General features: G+C 40.5%; 1 protein-coding gene across 4 annotated transcripts; it reads left to right on the top strand.

Annotated features, from left to right (window-relative positions):
* Positions 1-690: 690 nt before the first annotated feature.
* LOC128701969 (regulator of nonsense transcripts 3B) lies at positions 691-27,901 on the top strand. 4 transcript variants are annotated; one of them, XM_053795962.2, is made up of 9 exons: positions 691-951; positions 3,255-3,468; positions 4,783-4,995; positions 6,623-6,843; positions 13,774-13,949; positions 18,922-19,396; positions 25,194-25,740; positions 25,920-25,958; positions 26,842-27,901. In XM_053795962.2, the coding sequence occupies exons 1-7, from the start codon at positions 805-807 to the stop codon at positions 25,737-25,739; spliced, it is 1,992 nt and encodes a 663-aa protein (XP_053651937.2). In that variant the 5' UTR covers positions 691-804; the 3' UTR covers position 25,740; positions 25,920-25,958; positions 26,842-27,901. The 4 variants fall into 4 exon arrangements, with proteins under 4 accessions (XP_053651937.2, XP_053651936.2, XP_053651935.2 ...); XM_053795961.2 differs by having other exon boundaries at positions 25,920-27,901; XM_053795960.2 differs by having other exon boundaries at positions 25,194-27,901.

Raw genomic sequence — 27,901 nt, forward strand, 5'->3', positions numbered from 1 at the left:
GGCCTGGCTGGCAAAACTCTCGCTTCACACACGGAGGGCCCGGGTTCGAGTCCCGGTGGGGCTAGAAACATTTCGACGGGTATCATTATACCTCTTGTCCTGCTCACTTAGCAGCAAGTACCTGGGTGTTAGTCGACTGGTGTGGGTGGCATCCTGGGGGACAAGATAGAGGGCCCCAATGGAAATAAGTCAGACAGTCCTCGATGACGCACTGACTTTCTTGGGTTATCCCGGGTAGCTAACCCTCCGGGGTTAAAAATCCGAACGAAATCTTATCTTATCTTAAAAATCTTAAAACCAACGGATATAAGCGAGTTTATATTGACTATTGGGTTATATTACATATCTTACCCTTGTGGTCCCCTCATGGAAGGTTCCTTGATGTTGGTGAGGGGCTCTTGATTTAGGGAATTGGAACTGTGCTCCAGTTCCCCGAATTAAGTCTGAATGCCTTCCACATCCCCCCCCCCGGGCGCTGTATAATCCTACGGGTTTAGCGCTTCCCCTTTGATTATAATAATAATAATTACCCTTGTGGTTTAGCGCTTTATTATAATAATAATAATACATATCTAACACAAACATTGCTTTAAAAGACAGCTCAAAAAAATAAATTTGGACATAGAACTAGAATAAATTTAATTATCTCCTTAATAACAATATTTGAGATTATACATATGATCCCTTGAGTCTAGAATGTAAACACTGTTGTTGCTGCTGTTGTGTCCTGACATACAGGTGTCCTGTTGCTTCCTGTTTCTTTCTTCCTGTTTGTACGTGCGTGAGAGGAGGTGTATCGCTCACATGACAGTCAAGACAACGGAGACACCGAGGAGAGAAGGTTCTAAGAGCTACGTGGAAGGTTCACTTAAGAGAACCTCAGAGAACACCAGCAGCAGCAGACACAATGTTAAGACCAAGAAAGAGAAGACTGCTTCACCTCTCACTAAGGTAACTACCCTCAGTGTAGTTACTATGGTAACTACCCTCAGTGTGGGTACTATGGTAACTACCCTCAGTGTAGTTACTATGGTAACTACCCTCAGTGTGGTTACTATGGTAACTACCCTCGGCATGGTTACTATGGTAACTAACCTCAGTGTAGTTACTATGGTAACTACCCTCAGTGTAGTTACTATGGTAACTACCCTCAGTGTGGGTACTATGGTAACTACCCTCAGTGTGGTTACTATGGTAACTACCCTCAGCATGGTTACTATGGTAACTAACCTCAGTGTAGTTACTATGGTAACTACCCTCAGTGTGGTTACTATGGTAACTACCCTCAGTGTGGTTACTATGGTAACTACCCTCAGTGTGGGTACTATGGTAACTACCCTCAGTGTGGTTACTATGGTAACTACCCTCAGTGTGGTTACTATGGTAACTACCCTCAGTGTGGTTACTATGGTAACTACCCTCAGTGTGGGTACTATGGTAACTACCCTCAGTGTGGTTACTATGGTAACTACCCTCAGCATGGTTACTATGGTAACTACCCTCAGTGTGGTTACTATGGTAACTACCCTCTGTGGTTACTATGGTAACAACCCTCAGCATGGTTACTATGGTAACTACCCTCAGTGTAGTTACTATGGTAACTACCATCAGTGTGGTTACTATGGTAACTACCCTCAGCATGGTTACTGTGGTAACTACCCTCAGTGTGGTTACTATGGTAACTACCCTCAGCATGGTTACTATGGTAACTACCCTCAGCATGGTTACTGTGGTAACTACCCTCAGTGTGGTTACTATGGTAACTACCTCAGTGTGGTTACTATGGTAACTACCCTCAGCATGGTTACTGTGGTAACTACCCTCAGTGTGGTTACTATGGTAACTACCCTCAGTGTGGTTACTATGGTAACTACCCTCAGCATGGTTACTATGGTAACTGCCCTCAGCATGGTTACTATGGTAACTACCCTCAGTGTGGTTACTATGGTAACTACCCTCAGCATGGTTACTGTGGTAACTACCCTCAGTGTGGTTACTGTGGTAACTACCCTCAGTGTGGTTACTATGGTAACTACCCTCAGCATGGTTACTGTGGTAACTACCCTCAGTGTGGTTACTATGGTAACTACCCTCACTGTGGTTACTAAGGTAATTACCCCCAGTGTGGTTACTATGGTAACTACCCTCATTGATGTGTATGATGGTAACTACCCTCAGTGTGGTTACTGTGGTAACCACCTTCAGTGTGGTTGCTGTGGTAACTACCCTCAGTGTGGTCATGTAACTACCCTCAGTGTAGTTACTGTGGTAACTACTCTCAGTGTGGTCACATAACTACCCTCAGTGTAGTTATTGTGGTAACTACCCTCAATGTGGTTGAATTTTGAGTGTATGTGCCCCATGTATTCTTCCATTTCAGATTTTTTTTAATTCCCATCGTGTCGGCACTTTTTATTTTGCAGGCACACCTGTGCTTACATTTTGTTATGTTCTCCATAATTAGTTTATTTTGATGAAGAAGACATATGTGCAACATTTGTCCTTATTGACAAAATATTTCTCCTGCACTGCAGTTTTTTCAATCAAATGCAGTGGAAACTAAACAGAAAATGTATTTGATTAAGAAAAAGCCTGATGCACAGGCAAAACTTCTCTATAATGATACCCCTCATGGAAGGTTCCTTGATGTTGGTGAGGGGCTCTTGATTTAGGGAATTGAATCTGTGCTCCAGTTCCCCGAATTAAGCCTGAATGCCTTCCACATCCCCCCCTGGGCGCTGTATAATCCTACGGGTTTAGCGCTTCCCCCTTGATTATAATAATAAACTTCTCTATAATGATACTAATGTGTTGCACATGTTTTACTTCAACCTCTCTGTATTGTTTGCCAAATGGAAATATGTATGCATCCTTCAAGGGTGAGTCACCTTGGTGATGATGAATGACTAGGAAAAGGAATATGGAGCCACTTCCTCATTCCCCTAATGAAACCTGACTCCCATTTCCCAAGTGCTGTATGGCTCCTACAATATCAGAAATCAGAAACTACTGGGATAAGCGTAGAAGTCTTCTAAAGAAAAACAGGACAAGGATCTTCACCAGGTGCCTGATCAACCAGGTTGTGATGGATATGTGGGGCAGTGGGCCTCCAGTAGCAACAGCCTGGTTGACCAGGCAAGCACCAGACAAGCCTGGCCCATGGTTGGGCTCCTGGAGTAGAAAAAGTCTTGGAACTGAAAGGTATATCATAGGATTAGTGCTTGCCTATGATTATAATAATATCCTATTCACAGGTGGTGGTACGACGTCTTCCTCCTAACATGACAGAAGAGGAATTCCGCGAAGCCGTCTCTCCTCTGCCAGAACATGACTACTTTACCTTCTCTCCAGCTGACAACAGTCTTGGCCCCTACTCTTTTACTCGAGCATACATTAACTTCAAGAATGTGGATGATGTCTTCACATTCAGAGACAAGTTTGATGGCTATGTTTTTGTTGATCAGAAAGGTTTGCATTTTATCCTGTTTGCCTATTAGTGTGTTCCTTTGATGAGTTCTGAGAGTTTTTCTACTACCAGAGCCCTGCCATGGACCAGGCTTGCCTGGTCAACCAGGCTGTTGCTGCTAGTATGTTTGTTACATATCAGTTAATGGTTTCAGAAATTGTAAACCCGGCAGACCTGTATAAGATCCTGTACGTGTTCATGAAACAGAAAGGAAAAAAACAGCGCTCCTGCCAGAGTGCAGAACAATTATCTAACAGGTTTCTATTTCGTGCTCATATGACAAAATGGTCATGCCTCTCGGGATGGTAGCTGTCAGCACTGTATGGCCCACACAGGTGTGGTGCTTATTTTTTTAATATACAACACCACTGGCCCATGGCCTGGCTGTGAGAGTAGGAAAACACTTGAAGGCTTTCAAAGGTATGTGAAAATTAAGGATACAAATATCTGCCTTTGGGATTAAAGGAAATGTGTTTCTGTAAATCAATAGACTTGATATACCTTTGATGAGTCCCTGAGTGTGTCTACTCCCAAAGCCTTGTATAAGACACTTCACTGTCAGGAAAAATTGAAGCTCAGTCATCTGTCTTTAGTAATTTATATAGGACAAGGGTCACCAGCCCCTTTCTCCTGGCATTTAGTAATTTATACTGGAGAAAGGGTTACCAGCTCCTTGCTCCCAGCATTTTGGTCACCTCTTACAAGACATATGGCTTATGGAGGAATGCTTCTTCTCCACTTTCTCAAGGAGTCAAGGTACAACTAGGTCTCAATTAGTGTGAATAATGAATCCTGTGGAGTGGCCGCATTATTTGAATTCGCACTATTCGAATTATGGTATGTAATTTTTGTGCACAATGTGACGAGTTTTTTTTTTGGGGGGGGGGGGGGGGAGGGGGAAGTAGCATTAATTAATTTTGCACTGTATTGAAATTTGCACTTATCGAGACCTGGCTGCATATATATATACCTACTGTACATATAATTCAATGAGTACAATATAAATTGCTGAAATAATTTCAGTATGTAGAAAGACCGGAGCAAGATCAGTTGATATAATGACAGTGTATACATATTAAGTGAATGGAAAATGTAGGGACATGTGACAGTGCAGTGGAAGAAGGGTTTGAATGAGAAAGGAACTAAAAATATCTGGCAGATTTTTGTGAGTATGTTAAGTTAGTGTTATTGTCTTTAGTCTGTAAAAATTTATAATATTGTAATTAGTTTCCTTCATTTTTAGTACAGTTCCATGTAATTTGGGAGCTAAATTGCACTTACCATAGTAATTTTAAACTTTATCATTCAATTTACAGGAAATGAGCATCCTGCCATGGTAGAATTTGCTCCTTTTCAAAAGATACCAAAGCGCACTAATGGGAAAAAGAGAGATGCCAGATGTGGGACCATAGATCAGGACCCAGATTTCCTGGCCTTTCTTGAGTCCATCACCAACCCTGTAGCTGTGACACTTCCTCCTCTCGAGGCTGTGCTTGAGGAGATCCAAGCTCAAGATAGGGAGCTCAAGGGTAAAAATTATATTTACTAGTTTTTTTTTTTTAAACTGTTACTGCAACAGTTTGATTAGTATTGATATATAAAAGGTACTTTATTCACAGATTATCCACAGTCTGGTGACAGATAATGCTACTTTGTTCACATATTATGCACAGTTTGGATAGGAAATGTTGCACAAGGTTTTAGTTTATCCTGGACCATTGTGATTTTCCTTCTAGGTATACAGTGGAACCTCTAAAATCGAACTGCTCCCAACACAACCAATTATGTAAGTGTATTTTTGTAAGTGCTTTTATAAGTGTATTTTTGAGGGTCTGAAATGGACTAACCTAATTTACATTATTCCTCATGGGAATAAATTAATTCGGTAAAGGCACTCGAACAGCCTTCTGGACCAAAGGAAGTTCGATATTTAAGGTTCCACTGTACTTTGTTATAACAATAAAGCAGTTTATTAATAACATTTTTGATAGCTATAGTAATACAGTTATTTCATATTGAGGGTTTTGTGTTTCATGTACATATTCCATTTGTCTGGAACTATATTTAAGAAGAAAACTTACTCATTTTATTTTATTATCTTTTTTATTAACACATCGGCCATCTCCCACCAAGGTAGGATGGCCCAAAAAAGAAAAACTTTCATCATCATTCATTCCATCACTGTCTTGCCAGAGGCACACTTATACTACAGTTATAAAACTGCAACATTAACACCCCTCCTTCAGAGTGCAGACACTGTACTTCCCATCTCCAGGACTCAAGTTCAGCCTATAGGTGATATTTCAAGCTAATGCCTGAATCTTCCTGTATAAATAGAATATTGGGTACATTAACTTATAGTATATTAAAAGTTATGTACTGCTTTCACAAAAATATTTTAGTATAAGTGTATTTGGAAATAAGGGAATACTCAGACACAAAATTATAATAACACAATTGCAAACAAACCAGGGAATGGGCGGGGATTGAAACCATAGCAAGTGAGTCTTAAAACTCGAGGCCAGTTTATAGTGTTATTTGAATTGCCATGCTCAAGCACTTCTGGCAAGACAGCTATTGAATGAGTGATGGTGAATGTGCTTCCTTCTTTGGGTACCTCTACCTTAGTGTGAAATGGCTGTTGTGGTAATTGGAAAATAGTTGTAAGAAAGATGGGTGATGAAAAAATTGTGATGATTGTGTTAGAATGATCTTGTGTGATAATGGTGCCTAGGGTGGAAAGTAGCATTAAAGGTTGATTGTGACTATAAATATCTTGAATCCTCTATTTCTGTCATGTCCTTTCTGAAGGATGGGTGGGGCTGTTGCAGTTTGGAGGGCCTTCTGACCTGTGACATCAACATGCCTCTGGCAATACAGTGATTGAGTGATGGTGAAAGTGTTTCTTCTTCTTTTTTTTGGGGGGGGGGAGGGGGTTCCCTGCTTCATTGGAAAACCTGCAGCAATTGTTAAAAAAGTATTTATTAGTGAAACCACACTTAAGGAAGACTTCAGGGTATCATTGCGCTATGCCACATGACTTTTTAGCTGAAATGAGCAGAGATCAGTCAGGCTTACCCACAGAATTTGTTTATGCAAAAAATTAATACAAATTGTTTCCCAAATCAATTTTTTTTATGTTTTTACTAACTGCAGCAAACAATGGAATTATCAAAGTCAAGACGCCACTTCTGGAGTTTATTGAACAGAAAAAGGCTGAGAAACTACGAAGTAAGGAAGAGAAAAAGGAGGAGAGAAGAAGGAAGGAATTTGAAAGAAAAAAAGCAAGGGAAGAGGATAAAAGAAAAAAGAAAGATGGGAAAGATGTCCGAGACATAAAGAAGAAGGAAGATCTCAAGGATGATAATTCGGTAAAGGTGAGGGAGTTTTGTATCTAATATATAAGGAACGGTTTATAAATACAGTGGACCCCCGACATTCGAAGGCATCGACATTCGATAAATCCGACATTCGATGCATTTTAACACAAAAATTTCGCCTCGACATTCGATGGAAAACCCGACATTCGATACGATTCATACGAGACGTGTCCACGTGTGGCCTGAACTGCCCCGTGTGTGCCAGTGTTTACAAGCCAGCCAGTGTGCGCGCATCTAAGGATACATTCGGTACATTCCATATTATCCATATTATCACTGTTTTTGGCGCTTGTTTCTGCAAAATAAGTAACCATGGGCCCCAAGAAAGCTTCTAGTGCCAACCCTTCGAGAAAAAAGGTGCTAATGACTATTGAAATGAAGAAAGAGATAATTGCAAAGTACGAAAGTGGAGTGCGTGTGTCGGAGTGCATGATGATTTGGTAAAGAAATTGCCTGCAACTAGTGGTGATGTGAGTGAAGTTAAGGCCAGCAAAGGTTGGTTTGAAAGATTTAAGAATCGTAGTGGCATACACAGTGTGGTAAGGCATGGTGAGGCTGCCAGTTCAAGTCCTAATGGAAGGGGATTCCCCTTCTAAACACTAACACCATCCACACTCTCCCCTCCTCCCATCCCATCAATCATCACCAGATCTTCATTAAAGGTAAGTGTTAATTATTCTATTGTTATTAATCTATTGTTATTGTAATTATTCTATTGCTTTAAACTTAATATTTCATGTGGTAAAAAATTTTTTTTCATACTTTTGGGTGTCTTGCACGGATTAATTTTATTTCCATTATTTCTTATGGGGAAAATTAATTCGACTTTCGATATTTTCGACATTCGATAGCTCTCAGGAACGGATTAGTATCGAATGTCGAGGGTCCACTGTATTAGTATTAATGCCCCAGTATTAGGGCCCCACTTTATGGCATTTCACTTTACGATGTTCTGCTAATACAGACATTTCAGATTATGACCAAAATTCTCTATACGGCTTCCCCCACCTGACTTTCTAATACGGTCACCACGCCCCCACCTGGTTTGTTTACATTCTTTGTGAGCTCCGTGTCTCTCCATTATGCCTGGACTTTCCAAAATTTCAAGTGTTTTAAAGGTATTTCATATTTTATATGTTTTTTTTTTTTTTTTTTTTTTTTTTATCACACCGGCCGATTCCCACCAAGGCAGGGTGGCCCGAAAAAGAAAAACTTTCACCATCATTCACTCCATCACTGTCTTGCCAGAAGGGTGCTTTACACTACAGTTTTTAAACTGCAACATTAACACCCCTCCTTCAGAGTGCAGGCACTGTACTTCCCATCTCCAGGACTCAAGTCCGGCCTGCCGGTTTCCCTGAATCCCTTCATAAATGTTACTTTGCTCACACTCCAACAGCACGTCAAGTATTAAAAACCATTTGTCTCCATTCACTCCTATCAAACACGCTCACGCATGCCTGCTGGAAGTCCAAGCCCCTCGCACACAAAACCTCCTTTACCCCCTCCCTCCAACCCTTCCTAGGCCGACCCCTACCCCGCCTTCCTTCCACTACAGACTGATACACTCTTGAAGTCATTCTGTTTCGCTCCATTCTCTCTACATGTCCGAACCACCTCAACAACCCTTCCTCAGCCCTCTGGACAACAGTTTTGGTAATCCCGCACCTCCTCCTAACTTCCAAACTACGAATTCTCTGCATTATATTCACACCACACATTGCCCTCAGACATGACATCTCCACTGCCTCCAGCCTTCTCCTCGCTGCAACATTCATCACCCACGCTTCACACCCATATAAGAGCGTTGGTAAAACTATACTCTCATACATTCCCCTCTTTGCCTCCAAGGACAAAGTTCTTTGTCTCCACAGACTCCTAAGTGCACCACTCACTCTTTTTCCCTCATCAATTCTATGATTCACCTCATCTTTCATAGACCCATCCGCTGACACGTCCACTCCCAAATATCTGAATACGTTCACCTCCTCCATACTCTCTCCCTCCAATCTGATATTCAATCTTTCATCACCTAATCTTTTTGTTATCCTCATAACCTTACTCTTTCCTGTATTCACCTTTAATTTTCTTCTTTTGCACACCCTACCAAATTCATCCACCAATCTCTGCAACTTCTCTTCAGAATCTCCCAAGAGCACAGTGTCATCAGCAAAGAGCAGCTGTGACAACTCCCACTTTGTGTGTGATTCTTTATCTTTTAACTCCACGCCTCTTGCCAAGACCCTCGCATTTACTTCTCTTACAACCCCATCTATAAATATATTAAACAACCACGGTGACATCACACATCCTTGTCTAAGGCCTACTTTTACTGGGAAAAAATTTCCCTCTTTCCTACATACTCTAACTTGAGCCTCACTATCCTCGTAAAAACTCTTCACTGCTTTCAGTAACCTACCTCCTACACCATACACTTGCAACATCTGCCACATTGCCCCCCTATCCACCCTGTCATACGCCTTTTCCAAATCCATAAATGCCACAAAGACCTCTTTAGCCTTATCTAAATACTGTTCACTTATATGTTTCACTGTAAATACCTGGTCCACACATCCCCTACCTTTCCTAAAGCCTCCTTGTTCATCTGCTATCCTATTCTCCGTCTTACTCTTAATTCTTTCAATTATAACTCTACCATACACTTTACCAGGTACACTCAACAGACTTATCCCCCTATAATTTTTGCACTCTCTTTTATCCCCTTTGCCTTTATACAAAGGAACTATGCATGCTCTCTGCCAATCCCTAGGTACCTTACCCTCTTCCATACATTTATTAAATAATTGCACCAACCACTCCAAAACTATATCCCCACCTGCTTTTAACATTTCTATCTTTATCCCATCAATCCCGGCTGCCTTACCCCCTTTCATTTTACCTACTGCCTCACGAACTTCCCCCACACTCACAACTGGCTCTTCCTCACTCCTACAAGATGTTATTCCTCCTTGCCCTATACACGAAATCACAGCTTCCCTATCTTCATCAACATTTAACAATTCCTCAAAATATTCCTTCCATCTTCCCAATACCTCTAACTCTCCATTTAATAACTCTCCTCTCCTATTTTTAACTGACAAATCCATTTGTTCTCTAGGCTTTCTTAACTTGTTAATCTCACTCCAAAACTTTTTCTTATTTTCAACAAAATTTGTTGATAACATCTCACCCACTCTCTCATTTGCTCTCTTTTTACATTGCTTCACCACTCTCTTAACTTCTCTCTTTTTCTCCATATACTCTTCCCTTCTTGCATCACTTCTACTTTGTAAAAACTTCTCATATGCTAACTTTTTCTCCCTTACTACTCTCTTTACATCATCATTCCACCAATCGCTCCTCTTCCCTCCTGCACCCACTTTCCTGTAACCACAAACTTCTGCTGAACACTCTAACACTACATTTTTAAACCTACCCCATACCTCTTCGACCCCATTGCCTATGCTCTCATTTGCCCATCTATCCTCCAATAGCTGTTTATATCTTACCCTAACTGCCTCCTCTTTTAGTTTATAAACCTTCACCTCTCTCTTCCCTGATGCTTCTATTCTCCTTGTATCCCATCTACCATTTACTCTCAGTGTAGCTACAACTAGAAAGTGATCTGATATATCTGTGGCCCCTCTATAAACATGTACATCCTGAAGTCTACTCAACAGTCTTTTATCTACCAATACATAATCCAACAAACTACTGTCATTTCGCCCTACATCATATCGTGTATACTTATTTATCCTCTTTTTCTTAAAATATGTATTACCTATAACTAAACCCCTTTCTATACAAAGTTCAATCAAAGGGCTCCCATTATCATTTACACCTGGCACCCCAAACTTACCTACCACACCCTCTCTAAAAGTTTCTCCTACTTTAGCATTCAAGTCCCCTACCACAATTACTCTCTCACTTGGTTCAAAGGCTCCTATACATTCACTTAACATCTCCCAAAATCTCTCTCTCTCCTCTGCATTCCTCTCTTCTCCAGGTGCATACACGCTTATTATGACCCACTTCTCGCATCCAACCTTTACTTTAATCCACATAATTCTTGAATTTACACATTCATATTCTCTTTTCTCCTTCCATAACTGATCATTTAACATTACTGCTACCCCTTCCTTTGCTCTAACTCTCTCAGATACTCCAGATTTAATCCCATTTATTTCCCCCCACTGAAACTCTCCTACCCCCTTCAGCTTTGTTTCGCTTAGGGCCAGGACATCCAACTTCTTTTCATTCATAACATCAGCAATCATCTGTTTCTTGTCATCCGCACTACATCCACGCACATTTAAGCAACCCAGTTTTATAAAGTTTTTCTTCTTCTCTCTTTTAGTAATTGTATACAGGAGAAGGGGTTACTAGCCCATTGCTCCCGGCATTTTAGTCGCCTCATACGACACGCATGGCTTACGGAGGAAAGATTCTTTTCCACTTCCCCATGGACAATAGAAGAAATAAAAAAGAACAAGAGCTATTTAGAAAAAGGAGAAAAACCTAGATGTATGTATATATATATATGCATGTGCGTGTCTGTGAAGTGTGACCAAAGTGTAAGTAGGAGTAGCAAGATATCCCTGTTATCTTAGCGTGTTTATGAGACAGAAAAAGAAACCAGCAATCCTACCATCATGCAAAACAGTTACAGGTTTTTGTTTCACAGTCATCTGGCAGGACGGTAGTACTTCCCTGGGTGGTTGCTGTCTACCAACCTACTACCTACATATTTTATATGTACTCTGATAATTATACTTATGTGTACCTGTACCTAAGTAAACTTACACACTGTGCTGGTGTGCAGGTACACATTAAAATCACTAAGAATCGTCGCAAAAGTATGTCTTCAGAATGCCATATTAATAATAATAATAATAATAATAATACTCACTCGGAGGCACATTAAATGTCGTATATTACGTTAATATACACATTTTCATCACTCTATCTATGATATTTTTTAAAAATTATATAATAAACATGCTATGTAACATATGAATATGATAAATGCACTCCACAGTAGAATAAATTAACATATACAGTGGACCCCCGGTTAATGATATTTTTTCAATCCAGAAGTATGTTCAGGTGCCAGTACTGACCGAATTTGTTCCCATAATGAATATTGTGAAGTAGGTTAGTCCATTTCAGACCCCCAAACATACACGTACAAACGCACTTACATAAATACACATACATAATTGGTCGCATTGGGAGGTGATCGTTAAGCAGGGGTCCACTGTATATAGTTCAACACCAGAGAAAATGTGTTCACAATAATATTACTAGGGGTAACTGTAAAAAATTGTTCCTTTCATATGCCTTCACTCAGAGCATCATTTCTTCTAAAAATGGTGTTAAATGAGAATGGGAGTGTTTCTCTTTATTAATTCTACTGTACCAATGTGGAGACAACTTGTACACAATGTAAAGTGTTTGCATTATGGTATAATACAGACGTGTATGAACCATAACCAGATGCGTTCGTCTGTTTACATAACTCCGCGTCTCACCAACCCTCCCCCACTGCTGGTGGGGTGGGATGAGGGTGACCAGGCTGGCTACCATACCAACCACACCTGATTTTTTACAATAAATACTATTCATCTCACCCTACGTTAAGACTGCAAATATTTTAAGGTAAGTAATGAGTGAACTGTATATGCATTTTATTGCTCTGGGACACTGTAAATGTCATAGTATATTACTTGTGGTTGGGGTGGGGTGGGGGTGGCCTGGCCTGGCTATTATACTTACCACATCTGATTTCTGACAATAAATACTACTCATCTCACCCTACATTAAGACTACAAGTATTTTAAGTATTGAGTGTACTGTATGTAAATTTTACTCTTTTATTGTTTTTTACTGCCTAGTTCTATTGCTAACTAATATATGTTAGTGTAAATTTGTTAACTAGCATTTATATGCATTTATAAAGGGAAAAAAAAAAGCTTCACTTTACGGTGGTAGCCTGGAACCTAACCTGCCATATAAGTGGGGCCTTACTGTACTGACATTTATATTCATAACTTTTACATTTACCCTCCCTCCAGTCTGATATCCAGTCTTTCATTTCCTAGATGTTTTGCTACTCTCATCACTGCTCTTTCCTATGTTCATTTTTAATTTCCTTCTTTTACACACACTTCCAAATTCATCCACCAACTTTTTCAACTTCTCTTCAGAATCTCCCAAAAGCAGTGTCATTAGCAAAAAGCATCTGTGACGACTCCCACACGGTATTAGATTGGTTATCTTTTAATTCCACACCTTTCCCAAACACCCAAATGTTCTTTTCTTTTAAAATCCCATCAATAAATATGTTAACCAACCATGGTTATTTCACCCATCCCTGTAACTCTGTCTAAAACTAACTTTTACTGGAAAGTAATCCCCTCTCTATCATACATACCCTAACCTGATGCTCACTGTCCACATTATTATTGGTATTCTTTCAGCATGCTGTCCATCTCCCACAGAGGTAGGGTGACCCCCCAAAAAAAGAAGCGCTTTCACCATCATCCACACACATCACTGTCTTGGCAGAGGTGTGCAGAAATGATAGTTGAGATGTCACTCTAAGCAGCAAATATCCCAAACCCCTCCCTTAAAGTGTAGGCATTGTACTTCCCACCTCCAAGACTCAAGGCAGACTAACTGATTTCCCTGTATCCCTTCACAAAATATTACCCTGCTCACACTTCGACAGCTCGTCAAGTCCCAAAAACCATTCGTCTCCACTCCTATCTAACACACTCACACATGCCTGCTGTATGTCCAGGCCCTTGCACACAAAATCTCTTTTACCCCCTCCCTCCATCCTTTCCTAAGATGACCCCTACCCCTCCTTCCTCCACTACAAATTTATACACCACTTATTTTAAGGCATTTTTTCTTTATTCACAGGTTTTACGACCTGAAAGAACAAAGGAGGACTACCTAGCAGAAGCCAGGCTTTCAAGAAAGGAGAGGGAGAAAGAAAGGTATGAAAAAGAGCGGCTAAGAAGAATAGAAGAAGATAGGCTGAAGAGAGAGCGAGAAAAGGGAAGACTAATAAAGAAGGAAAAGGAAAGAGAGGACAGGTAAACTACAGATTTTGGGGGGCCTCATAAACTTTTATCTTACTTTTTCTCATAGTTTGTTTTTCAACTTTATTGTTGAGGGGAAGCAGTAACAAATCCTGTGTAAAAAAAAAAAAAAAAAATTCTGTTATACAGGGTGTTGCAGAAGTGTTTTGACACATGTAATATACACATTTTCTAATTAATTTTGGAAACATGTCTGAACACTGGGTCCACCTGTTTTTTGTTGGTGTATTAACCCATCAGGTTATTTTAATTTTGGAAATATGTAAAACAAAATAATTTTTTTTAAAGTTTAATAATATAATGCATGTACAGTATTTCCAATAGATTCAGACTTGGGATGCCATGTATAATCTGTTCAGTATAATTTTTGCCCATTGCTTCTAGCACAAAACTCTATTTGATTGAGTAATTCTATATGCTGAAAGTCAGTACTTTAATGAAAATATTGCCAGAATGAATAAGGACACTGTCGCTCATTCAGTCATTGTTTTGCCAGACATTACAGTTCAGATGACCTTCCAAACTGTAACATCCTGTCACCCCTCTTTCAGAGTGAAGGCACTGTACTCTCTGCCTCCAGGACTCAAGTCCAGCTAACCTGTTTCCCTGAATCCCTTCCAGAATTGTTTCCTACCTTAATCCATGTATTTTCACTTTTGCCAGTCTCCTTGTACTCCATCTACCTCTTACTCTTATGATAATTACCACTAAATAATTTTCTGACCCTTCTGTTGCTCCTCTAAAAACATACACATCCATGATTCTACCCATTAAACTTTTGTGTTGATACATTGTCTGATAAACTGCTATCATTGCTCTCTGCATCATGTCTCATATACCAATTTGTCCTCTTTTTTTTTTTTAAAAGACTACAGTAAAACCTCTCATTGGTGGGCCTCCATGTAATGGATTTTTTTTAAATTCAGACAAAAAAAAAAAAGACCAGACAAAACAGAAAAAAAATCCTTAATCCTACATGCTGTCTGTAGTGGTAGTGTCTGGTTGTCTTCTGCAACATTGGACCAAGTCTGCTGGTTCAAAAGACAATTGAATGATCATGAAAAATTCATTTCGTAATTTTTGAGCATCAGACAATCAGCAATATCATACACCCCTTTTTCCCTATTATTCCATTAATCTAAGGGTTCACTGTATTACTTATTATCAAAACCCCTTTTTACACACAACTAATTAAAGGCCTTCCCTTTTCATTTACCATTGGCAGTCCAAATATACTGTATTTTGCAGTACAGTATATAAGACACTGTCATATAGGACACACCCTAAATTTACTGAATATCCCTTGTATATTACCTTTTTAATTGTTCTATTTATAAGTAGTAGGTTGGTAGACAGCAACCACCCAGGGAAGCACCACCGTCCTGCCAGATGACTGTGAAACAGAAACCTGTAACTGTTTTGCATGATGGTAGGATTGCTGGTTTCTTTTTCTGTCTCATAAACATGCTAGATAACAGGGATATCTTGCTACTCCTACTTACACTTTGGTCACACTTCACAGACATGCACATGCATATATATATACATACATCTAGGTTTTTCTCCTTTTTCTAAATAGCTCTTGTTCTTCTTTATTTCTTCTATTGTCCATGGGGAAGTGGAAAAGAATCTTTCCTCCGTAAGCCATGCGTGTCGTATGAGGCGACTAAAATGCCGGGGAGCAATGGGCTAGTAACCCCTTCTCCTGTAGACATTTACTAAAAAAGAGAAGAAGAAAAACTTTATAAAACTGGGATGCTTGAATGTGCGTGGATGTAGTGCGGATGACAAGAAACAGATGATTGCTGATGTTATGAATGAAAAGAAGTTGGATGTCCTGGCCCTAAGCGAAACAAAGCTGAAGGGGGTAGGGGAGTTTCGGTGGGGGAAAATAAATGGGATTAAATCTGGAGTAACTGAGAGAGTTAGAGCAAAGGAAGGGGTAGCAGTAATGTTGAAGGATCAGTTATGGAAGAAGAAAAGACAATATGAATGTGTAAATTCAAGAATTATGTGGATTAAAATAAAGGTTGGATGTGAAAAGTGGGTCATAATAAGCGTGTATGCACCTGGAGAAGAGAGGAATGTAGAGGAGAGAGAGAGAATTTGGGAGATGTTAAGTGAATGTATAGGAGCCTTTGAACCAAGTGAGAGAGTAATTGTGGTAGGGGATCTGAATGCTAAAGTAGGAGAAACTTTTAGAGAGGGTGTGGTAGGTAAGTTTGGGGTGCCAGGTGTAAATGACAATGGGAGCCCTTTGATTGAACTTTGTATAGAAAGGGGTTTAGTTATAGGTAATACATATTTTAAGAAAAAGAGGATAAATAAGTATGCAAGATATGATGTTGGGCAAAATGACAGTAGTTTGTTGGATTATGTATTGGTAGATAAAAGACTGTTGAGTAGACTTCAGGATGTACATGTTTATAGAGGGGCCACAGATATATCAGATCACTTTCTAGTTGTAGCTACACTGAGAGTAAAAGGTAGATGGGATACAAGGAGAATAGAAGCATCAGGGAAGAGAGAGGTGAAGGTTTATAAACTAAAAGAGGAGGCAGTTAGGGTAAGATATAAACAGCTATTGGAGGATAGATGGGCTAATGAGAGAATAGTAAATGGGGTCGAATAGGTATGGGGTAGGTTTAAAAATGTAGTGTTAGAGTGTTCAGCAGAAGTTTTTGGTTACAGGAAAGTGGGTGCAGGAGGAAAGAGGAGCAATTGGTGGAATGATGATGTAAAGAGAGTAGTAAGGGAGAAAAAGTTAGCATATGAGAAGTTTTTACAAAGTAGAAGTGATGCAAGGAGGGAAGAGTATATGGAGAAAAAGAGAGAGGTTAAGAGAGTGGTGAAGCAATGTAAAAAGAGAGCAAATGAGAGAGTGGGTGAGATGTTATCAATAAATTTTGTTGAAAATAAGAAAAAGTTTTGGAGAGAGATATTAAATGGAGAGTTAGAGGTATTGGGAAGATGAAGGGAATATTTTGAGGAATTGTTAAATGTTGATGAAGATAGGGAAGCTGTGATTTCGTGTATAGGGCAAGGAGGAATAACATCTTGTAGGAGTGAGGAAGAGCCAGTTGTGAGTGTGGGGGAAGTTTGTGAGGCAGTAGGTAAAATGAAAGGGGGTAAGGCAGCCGGGATTGATGGGATAAAGATAGATATATTAAAAGCAGGTGGGGATATAGTTTTGGAGTGGTTGGTGCAATTATTTAATAAATGTATGGAAGAGGGTAAGGTACCTAGGGATTGGCAGAGAGCATGCATAGTTCCTTTGTATAAAGGCAAAGGGGACAAATGAGAGTGCAAAAATTATAGGGGGATAAGTCTGTTGAGTATACCTGGTAAAGTGTATGGTAGAGTTATTATTGAAAGAATTAAGAGTAAGACGGAGAATAGGATAGCAGATGAACAAGGAGGCTTTAGGAAAGGTAGGGGGTGTGTGGACCAGGTGTTTACAGTGAAACATATAAGTGAACAGTATTTAGATAAGGCTAAAGAGGTCTTTGTGGCATTTATGGATTTGGAAAAGGCGTATGACAGGCCTTAGAGAAGGATGCGTGATGTCACCGTGGTTGTTTAATATATTTATAGATGGGGTTGTAAGAGAAGTAAATGCGAGGGTCTTGGCAAGAGGCGTGGAGTTAAAAGATAAAGAATCACACATAAAGTGGGAGTTATCACAGTTGCTCTTTGCTGATGACACCGTGCTCTTGGGAGATTCTGAAGAGAAGTTGCAGAGATTGGTGGATGAATTTGGTAGGGTGTGCAAAAGAAGAAAATTAAAAGTGAATACAGGAAAGAGTAAGGTTATGAGGATAACAAAAAGATTAGGTGATGAAAGATTGGATATCAGATTGGAGGGAGAGTATGGAGGAGGTGAATGTATTCAGATATTTGGGAGTGGACGTGTCAGCGGATGGGTCTATGAAAGATGAGGTGAATCATAGAATTGATGAGGGGAAAAGGGTGAGTGGTGCACTTAGGAGTCTGTGGAGACAAAGAACTTTGTCCTTAGAGGCAAAGAGGGGAATGTATGAGAGTATAATTTTACCAACACTCTTATATGGGTGTGAGGCATGGGTGATGAATGTTGCAGCGAGGAGAAGGCTGGAGGCAGTGGAGATGTCACGTCTGAGGGCAATGTGTGGTGTGAATATAATGCAGAGAATTCGTAGTTTGGAAGTTAGGAGGAGGTGCGGGATTACCAAAACTGTTGTCCAGAGGGCTGAGGAAGGGTTGTTGAGGTGGTTTGGACATGTAGAGAGAATGGAGCAAAACAGAGTGACTTCAAGAGTGTATCAGTCTGTAGTGGAAGGAAGGCAGGGTAGGGGTCGGCCTAGGAAAGGTTGGAGGGAGGGGGTAAAGGAGGTTTTGTGTGCGAGGGGCTTGGACTTCCAGCAGGCATGCGTGAGCGTGTTTGATAGGAGTGAATGGAGACAAATGGTTTTTAATACTTGACATGCTGTTGGAGTGTGAGCAAAGTAACATTTATGAAGGGGTTCAGGGAAACCGGCAGGCCGGACTTGAGTCCTGGAGATGGGAAGTACAGTGCCTGCACTCTGAAGGAGGGGTGTTAATGTTGCAGTTTAAACTGTAGTGTAAAGCACCCTTCTGGCAAGACAGTGATGGAGTGAATGATGATGAAAGTTTTTCTTTTTCGGGCCACCCTTCCTTGGTGGGATTCGGCCAGTGTGATAATAAAATAAAAATATTTGTTTAATGGAATTATTCGTAGATCCCAAGCCTGACCTTCACAGTGTAGGATGCAGGGTGATTTTGAAAAAAAAAAAAAAGAGTGCAAATTATATGCTGCATACTACACCTACAATTGTTTTGCCAACTATGTTATGAAGGTCTTTGGAAGTGTCAATGTTTTCCTCCTTTAGATTACCTTGCCTAGGTGGGAAAAGCATATGTGCAAAAAAATAAAAAATAATATTTTAAGAATATAATTAATTTTCAGGCTAAGAAGACATGAAGAAAAGACCAAAGTGAAGGAGGAAGAGAGAATTAAACAGAGAGAGGAGGTGAAGGAAGAGTGGCAAGAAGAGAGAGTGCAAGTAAGCAAGTCTGAGGGAGTCAAATCAAAGCGTTACAGTGAGGGACGCAGGAAGGAGGAACGAGAAAGGGAGAAGAGGATAAAAGAAGAAAAAGATAAAGAAAAGAAGAGCAAAGATGAACATGAGAAGGAACCAACACCCAAGGATGAGAAAGAATCAGTAAGTGAAGCACTTACTGGAGCAACTGAGCCAATGGAAATGTCAGAGACAATTGAGACTCAGCAAGAAAATGCTGAGGAGAGGAATGTCAAGGAGGAGACCAACCAAGAAGAACCTGCAAAGGAACCACAAGAGAGCGAGAAGCATTCTGAGGAGAAATCGTGTGCACGCAAGAAGAGAGAGAAGGATCCACGCGTTGAAAGAAGGATAAGAAATAAGGCAAGTTTGAAAATTCCATATTAAAGTTAATCCATGGAAGAATAAAAAGGTAATATACCCTGAATGGAACAATACACAAATAACCCTCACATAGGAGAAACATAAACACATATGCAGTATAATGTGATCCTTTATTGACAACGTTTCACCCACACAGTGGGCTTTTTCAAGTCACAAACAGATCTACCTGGGGGTGGAAGGTACGGGAGTATTTGTAGTCAGGTTCAGAATGTTGAGGTCTGGTGGAGAATGCTGCATCTGATGATCCACCGGGTGGGGTTATAGAGTCTTGGGTAGCTTGGCAGGGGTATTGGACAAGTTGTGAGTAGACCTTCTGCAATGTTCTTATGTGGGATAGCGATGAAGAAGTTTCTTGGCAAGTGGTTCAGCTATGTTATAGAAGCCATTGTTCTGGTTGAAATTGTTGGTTATAGAGATAAGCGATGATTCCAGGATTCTTCGGTATTGAGTGTTGTCTTCTGTGGTGATGAGTCTTGAGTTTCTGTAGTTAATTAAATGGTTGTGTGAATTGCGATGTTGTACACAGGCATTCCTTGTATTTCAGTCCTGCTTGCGTATTGGTGTTCTGAAATACGTGTTTGGAGGTCTCTTGATGTTTCGCCCATGTATAATTTGTTGCAGTCATTACAAGGGATTATGTATACCCCTGCAGAGGATGGAAGCTTGTCCTGTCTACTACTGGTGATGTCCTTGATGGTCGTGGTTATGGAGGTAGATACTTGGAATGATGTATTGGAAAAGATGTTGGAAACATGTTTGGCAATGGAGTTGGTGGGGAGGACTATGTATCTCTTCTCGGCAGTGTCTTCTCTGGGTGTGTTGAAGATGTTTAATGCCCGCCGTCTGCAGTCTCTGATAAAGTGACGAGGATAGTGGAGTTTAGAAAATACTTGTTCAATTATAGTGCATTCTTCCTCAAGGAACTCATTGCTGCAGATTCTGAGTGAGCGCAGGAAGAAGCCTATAATTACACCACGTTTAGTTTTGGTGTCGTGGTGAGAGTAGAAGTGGAGAAGATCGTTTTGGTTGGTTGGTTTTCGATAGACTTTAAAACGAAGTTCATGGTCAGTTTTGCAGAGAAGAACATCAAGGAAAGGAAGAGCGTTGTTGACTTCTTCTTCAAGTGTGAACTGGATTGAGGGCTCGACCTGGTTGAGCTTGTCTTGGAGAGCTTGAGCGTTGAAGCGCCTGGGAGTTATGAGGAGAATGTCGTCAACATAACAGAGCCAGGTGACAGTCGAAGGAATAATGGTGGAGAAACGCTCGGCTTCCAGATGTTCCATGTATAATTTCGCCAGGACGGCACTGAGTGGCGACCCCATGGTTAGACCAAAAGTCTGTTGAAAGAGGTGATTTTCGAAAGAGAAACACGTAAAGCCGACACATAGTTCAACGAGGTCGATGAAATCGCTGGCTGGAATAGGAAGATCAAGTGAATCATCAATTTTTCTGTGCAGGAGATCGATGGCTTGTGTAGTAGGTACTTTGGTGAATAGGGAAGTTACGTCAAGGCTGGAAAGTTTCTTGTTCCTGATGTTGATGTTGCGAATGCGATTGAGAAGATCACCCGAGTGTTTGAGATGTGCTGGACTGATAGTGCCCAAGAGTTTGGAGAGGTGTTTTGTGAGAATTCCTGAGAGTTGGTGTGGAGCACTGCCTATTCCCGAAGATATGGGCCTCATTGGGATACCAGGCTTGTGAGTTTTTGGTAGGCCGTACATTCTGTTTCTCTTTCGAAAATCACCTCTTTCAACAGACTTTTGGTCTACCCATGAGCTCGCCACTCAGTGCCGTCCTGGCGAACTTATACATGGAACATCTGGAAGCCGAGCATTTCTCCACCATTATTCCTTCGACTGTCACCTGGCTCCGTTATGTTGATGACATTCTCCTCATAACTCCCAGGCGCTTCAACATTCAAGCTCTCCAAGACAAGCTCAACCAGGTCGAGCCCTCAATCCAGTTCACACTTGAAGAAGAAGTCAACAACACTCTTCCTTTCCTTGATGTTCTTCTCTGCAAAACTGACCGTGAACTTCGTTTTAAAGTCTATCGAAAACCAACCAACCAAAACGATCTTCTCCACTTCTACTCTCACCATGACACCAAAACTAAATGTGGTGTAATTATAGGCTTCTTCCTGCGTGCACTCAGAATCTGCTGCAATGAGTTCCTTGAGGAAGAATGCTCTATAATTGAACAAGTATTTTCTAAACTCCACTATCCTCATCACTTCATCAGAGACTGCAGACGGCGAGCATTAAACATCTTCAACACACCCAGAGAAGACACTGCCGAGAAGAGATACATAGTCCTCCCCACCAACTCCATTGCCAAACATGTTTCCAACACCTTTTCCAATACATCATTCCAAGTATCTACCTCCACAACCACGACCATCAAGGACATCACCAGTAGTAGACAGGACAAGCTTCCATCCTCTGCAGGGGTATACATAATCCCTTGTAATGACTGCAGCAAATTATACGTGGGCGAAAAATCAAGAGACCTCCAAACACATATTTCAGAACACCAATATGCAAGCAGGACTGACGATGCAAGGAATGCCTGTGTACAACATCGCAATTCACACAACCATTTAATTAACTACAGAAATAACAAAAAAGGCACAATACCGTGACTGGAACGATACACAAATAACCCGCACATAAAAGAGTGTGACTTTGTCAATGGTCCAAGTCGGACCGAAACGTTGTCGTAAGCTTCTCTCTTTTATGTGCGGGTTATTTGTGTAACTACAGAAACTCAAGACTCATCGCCACAGAAGACAACACTCAATACCGAAGAATCCTGGAATCATCGCTTATCTCTATAACCAACAATTTCAACCAGAACAATGGCTTCTATAACATAGCTGAACCACTTGCCAAGAAACTTCTTCATCGCTATCCCACATAAGAACACTGCAGAAGGTCTACTCACAACTTGTCCAATACCCCTGCCAAGCTACCCAAGACTCTATAACCCCACCCGGTGGATCATCAGATGCAGCACTCTCCACCTGACCTCAACATTCTGAACCTGACTATAAATACTCCCGTACCTTCCACCCCAGGTAGATCTGTTTGTGACTTGAAAAAGCCCACTGTGTGGGCAAAACGTTGTCAATAAAGGATCACATTAAACTGCATATGTGTTTATGTTTCCATAGTATCGGTATTTTATACCAGTTATTTAAACATAAGAGAAACAAATTTATGATGATGTTTGGTCCAAGTTGGTTCATTAACTAGTCACACACTAGTTAATGGTCCGACTTGGTCAGAAATGTCATCATAAGTTTTTTTTCTGTTATGTGTGTGGGCTATTTTTGCATAATTCCCCCAAAAATTATATTTCGTGGAGATAGTACATTATTTCTTTCATTTTTTTTAGTTATTCGTTCAATGAATGAGATTTCCAGCTGAACTTGAGTTTATGTACTACAGTACATGGTTGTAGTTGTGTGGCAAATTATATATTAACATCTTCTTTCAACACACTGGCCGTATCCCACCAAGACAGGGTGGCCCAAAAGGAAAAACGAAAGTTTCTCCTTTTACATTTAGTAATATATACAGGAGAAGAGGTTACTAGCCCCTTGCTCCCGGCATTTTAGTCGCCTCTTACAACATGCATGGCTTACGGAGGAAGAATTCTGTTCCACTTCCCCATGGAGGTAAGAGGAAATAAACAAGAACAAGAACCAGAAAGAAAATAGAAGAAAACCCAGAGGGGTGTGTATATATATGCTTGTACATGTATGTGTAGTGCGACCTAAATGCAAGTAGAAGTAGCAAGACATACCTGAAATCTTGCATGTTTATGAGACAGACAAAAGACACCAGCAATCCTACCATCATGTAAAACAATTACAGGCTTTCGTTTTACACTCACTTGGCAGGACGGTAGTACCTCCCTGGGCGGTTGCTGTCTACCAACCTACTACCTATAATATATTAACATGTTAATAATTTTTTTTTTTAACGCATCAACTGTTTCCCACCAAGGCAGGGTGACCCAGAAAGAAAGAAAAAACTTTCATCATTATTCAACACTTTCGCCATCTCTCATACATAATAATCACTGTCTCACTGTAGCCAGCTGGCCCAGTGGCTAGTGCATCAGTCTGGAGTTTTATGACTCTGATCACGGGTTCCATCCCCACCCGTGGTATGGTTTATAATCACTGTCTTTATAGAGGCATTCAGATACGACAGTTTAGATGTCCCTCCAAACTGCCAATATCCCAAACCCCTATTTTAAAGTGAAGGCATTGTACTTCCCATTTCCAGAACTCAAGTCTGGCTAATAAATTAATAATATACGTGTATATATATTCTTTTTTGCAAGCATGCATGAGCATGTTAGATTGGAGTGAATGTAGACAAATGGTTTTTGGGACCTGACAAGCTGTTGGAGTTTGAGCAACATAATATTTTGTGAAAGGATTGAGGGAAACCATTTAGCCGGACTTGAGCCCTGGAAATCGTAAGTACAATGCCTGCACTTGAAAGGAGGGGTTTGAGATATTGGCAGTTTGGAGGGACTCCTAAACTGTCACATCTGAGCACCTCTGCAAAGACAGTGATTATGTATGAGTGAGGTGAGAGTGTTGAATGATGATGAAAGTATTTTCTTTCTTTTTGGGGATCTTCTTTCTTTTTGGGTCATCCTGCCTCAGTGTTAAAAAAAAAAAAAAAAAATTCAATGTACCACTCGTCTCCGACTCAGGGGAGGGGGTGACTTGAAAAAGAAGAAAGCTTTTCTTCTTTCTACATTTAGTAATTTATACAGGAGAAGGGGTGACTAGTCCTTTGCTCCCAGCATTTTAGTCACTTCTTACGACGCTCATGACTTATGGAGGAAGGATTCAGTAAGGACATTTGAATAAAGTTGGTAGAATTACCGACAATATGTAAAGTAAAAGGACACAAGTGCAACTAATGTGACATTTTATTGTGGCAACGTTTCGCTCTCCAGGAGCTTTTTCAAGCTATTGGCTTGATAAAGCTCCTGGAGAGCGAAACGTTGCCACAATAAAATGTCACATTAGTTGCACTTGTGTCCTTTTACTTTACAAGGACATTTGACTTTGTGAATTGTTAAATGCTTAGCTCCTTCTTTTCTCATAGCAAAGTGTTTTATCGTCTTTTCCTTCAGCAAGAAATACCAGGATAGCACACTTCCTTAATCTTATGAATTATTGATATTTTCCTCTTCCCATGTTTTCATGACATTATTTGCCTCCTCACCTACAAATAACCTGCACATAGGAGAAAGAAGCTTATGATGAGGTTACAGCCCAACATGGAAAATTGACTGTTCTATTCTCAGTTTTGTGCCTTTTTGTTCTTTACAAATACTCTGATCTGCTTTCTTGATTTTCCCTTTTTTTCCCTCACTTGTGATTTTATAATGGTCCAAGATAGACCGAAACGGTCTATATTTTATTTTTAAAATGCATCTTTGTTGTGTATTATTTCATTCGCTGTATTATTAGCTTTATTCTTGATTACTATTTATATTTTAGTTATCCTTCTGATCGTGATCTGGAAATTGGACAAATATCTTTTCCAGGTGCCAGATCAACCAGGCTGTAATGGATATATGGGTTGGTGGACCACCAGCAGCAACAGCCTGGGTGATCAGGCAAGCACCAGTCGAGCCTGGCCTATGGCTGGGCTCTGGAAGTAGAAAAACTCTCAGAACTCATCAAAGGTATATCAAAGTAAGATTGGAATTAACTTTATATTTATGTCTTCTTCATTTGCAGGATCGTCCAGCAATGGCCCTCTACAGACCTGGTCAATCTCGGCTTAGTAGCCGGATGCGTCAGGACCGCGAGGAAGGAGCAGAAACGTCGTCATCTAGTCCAAGTCCTGTCATGCCTCCTGGGGACCCCAAGAAATACCAGTCACAGACCAAAAAGGAAAACTCAGATACCCAAAAGGAGACTTTGAACTCCAAAGAAGGATCTGTAGACTCCAGAAGTGACTCTCTGGATCTGGATCCTGAATATCCTAAAGACAAGGATGTGAGGGGTAGGGAGGACCACGTGGGCACCAAGACATTAAGGGAGAGTAGGGTGAAGAGCAATGAAGCTTGTAGTGAGAGGTACTATAGTAAATTCAGGGACGGAAGGAACAAAGGCCATCACACGGGACGCAAGCGAGAGACGGAGGATGACATAGAGGTGCGTGATGGAGCCCATGGAGAGCAGAGCTCTGATGTGGCAGACAATGCAGATACTGCTGCAGATATGAAGAAATTCCCAGGAGTAAAGACCATGACTTTCAGAAGGAGTGTTAGTCGAGAGTAGGGTAGGAAAAAAAATTTAATTTTTTTTTTATATAGGTTATATGGTTTTCACCTGGATATTGTCTGAGTGTTGATAGTCATATATACTTTTGTGGGCAATTTAAAATAACTTTGCTGTTTTAACAAGCAAGTGCAAAATTTGTCTTCTGTGAAATTTGTTTTCATTTGCTTGAATATACAGGGCCAGGAGCTGTGACTTGACCCCTGCAACCACATATAGGTGAGTACAGTATTATACTTATAGAGATAAATTTGATATTAAGCAGATGTCAGATTAAACAATAGTTACAAAGCCAGCTTATTTTTGGACTAGTTAATAATATATGTGATATTAATATTTTGTTGTAAAAAAGTTTGAATTTTATTTAACCCAGTTTTGTGATTTTTTCAGACTATTTTTTCTTCTTTTTTTGGGTAGTCAGACAGCAATCATATAGATGATGTGTAGAGTGTTCAAAGTGAAGAGCTGATTTAGGCTTGTTGCAATCATTAAGAGATAATACAGTAATGGATAACACATTAAGAGATAACAAATTAATAGATACTATTCCAGGTTCCTGTGCATATCTCTGATTGGTTGTTATCCCCTCAAACGTCATTCCTAGTTACTCACAAAATCATAATAGCATGAGTGCAAAAAATCACAGAACTAGTGGGGCTGGAACCCATGGCACGTGAGTCCTGTGAGTTTTAGGATTCGTCCTTCATGGGTTCAACTAGCACCCATTCTGTAATTTGTCCTTCATCTTGTACACACTTCCATATGACTTAGTCCTCTCCAGCTACTTGTACATAGTACATAGTGTCTTCCTAAATTTTTAGTTTGATTTGTCGAATATCCATCTTTCAGGAATTCAATGTCCCAGTTTTTTTTTTTTTTTTACATGCTGACCATCTACCCATGAGGTAGGGTGACCCAGAAAAAATGGGGAAACACATTCATTATCATTCATTTAATCATTTTATTGCTAGAAGTGTGCTGACATCATAGTTCAGATGACCCTCTGAACTGGAACATCTTCACCCCTCCTTTAGAGTGCATGCACTGTACTTCCCATCACCAGGACCCATGTCCATTAAACCAGTTTCCTGAATCATTTCAGGGGATTCAGGTGACCTAAAGAAGGAATCACATTCACCATCACTCATTCAGCAGCTGTCTTGCCAAAAGTACGTGGACATAATAGTTCAAAGACCCTTCGAACTTCAGCATCATCACCCGTCCTTCAGGGTTCAGGAACTACAGTGGAACCTCGGTTTTCATTTGCCCTGGTTTTCGTCGAATTCAGTTTTCGATGACTTTTTTCATCAAAATTTTGTCCCAGTTAAGATAAGATAAGAGATAGGATTTCATTCGGATTTTTAACCCCGGAGGGTTAGCCACCCAGGATAACCCAAGAAAGTCAGTGCGTCATCGAGGACTGTCTAACTTATTTCCATTGGGGTCCTTAATCTTGTCCCCCAGGATGCGACCCACACCAGTCGACTAACACCCAGGTACCTATTTGCTGTTAGGTGAACAGGACAACAGGTGTAAGGAAACGTGTCGAAATTTTTCCACCCGCCGGGAATTGAACCCGGGCCCTCCGTGTGTGAAGCGGGAGCTTTAGCCACCAGGCCACCATTTTGGTTTTCGTCGAGTTGATAGTGGTTCACCATACCAAACGTGTCCACCCGCGCCTACATAAAGCATCCCACATGTTCTGAGTCAGTCTGGCTTTGTTTCTCATTGGTAGAGGGTGGTACTGATGGTGGCAGAGGGTGGTAGTGATGGTGAACATGAGGTTTGTCCCTTTTAAAACAGACACATAAAGTATCTTTGTATTTAACCCTTAAACTGTCCAAACGTAGATCTCCGTTCACATGCGTAGTGCCCCAACCTTGATTTTCCCCATTTGAAAGCATTAAAAAAAAAAAGTAGATCTACGTTCGGAGCCCCCCGCACGTGGACGTAGATCTACGTGTGGATAGTTTAGGGGTTAATAAACACTGAGAATGTCATCTGTCTGATCCCTATGAGCTCTGTTAATTTTAGTGGCCCCCATTTTGTCTGTCATTGAAAGTTAATATTGAATGTATTTTTTGTATATAATATATCCCAGATGTAAATGACATTTTCCATGGTTGTTTATACAGTAGTAAATAAATTGAAGGCCATTTTAA

This window comes from Cherax quadricarinatus, chromosome 77 (assembly GCF_038502225.1).
Source record: "Cherax quadricarinatus isolate ZL_2023a chromosome 77, ASM3850222v1, whole genome shotgun sequence".
Lineage (NCBI taxonomy): Eukaryota > Metazoa > Arthropoda > Malacostraca > Decapoda > Parastacidae > Cherax > Cherax quadricarinatus.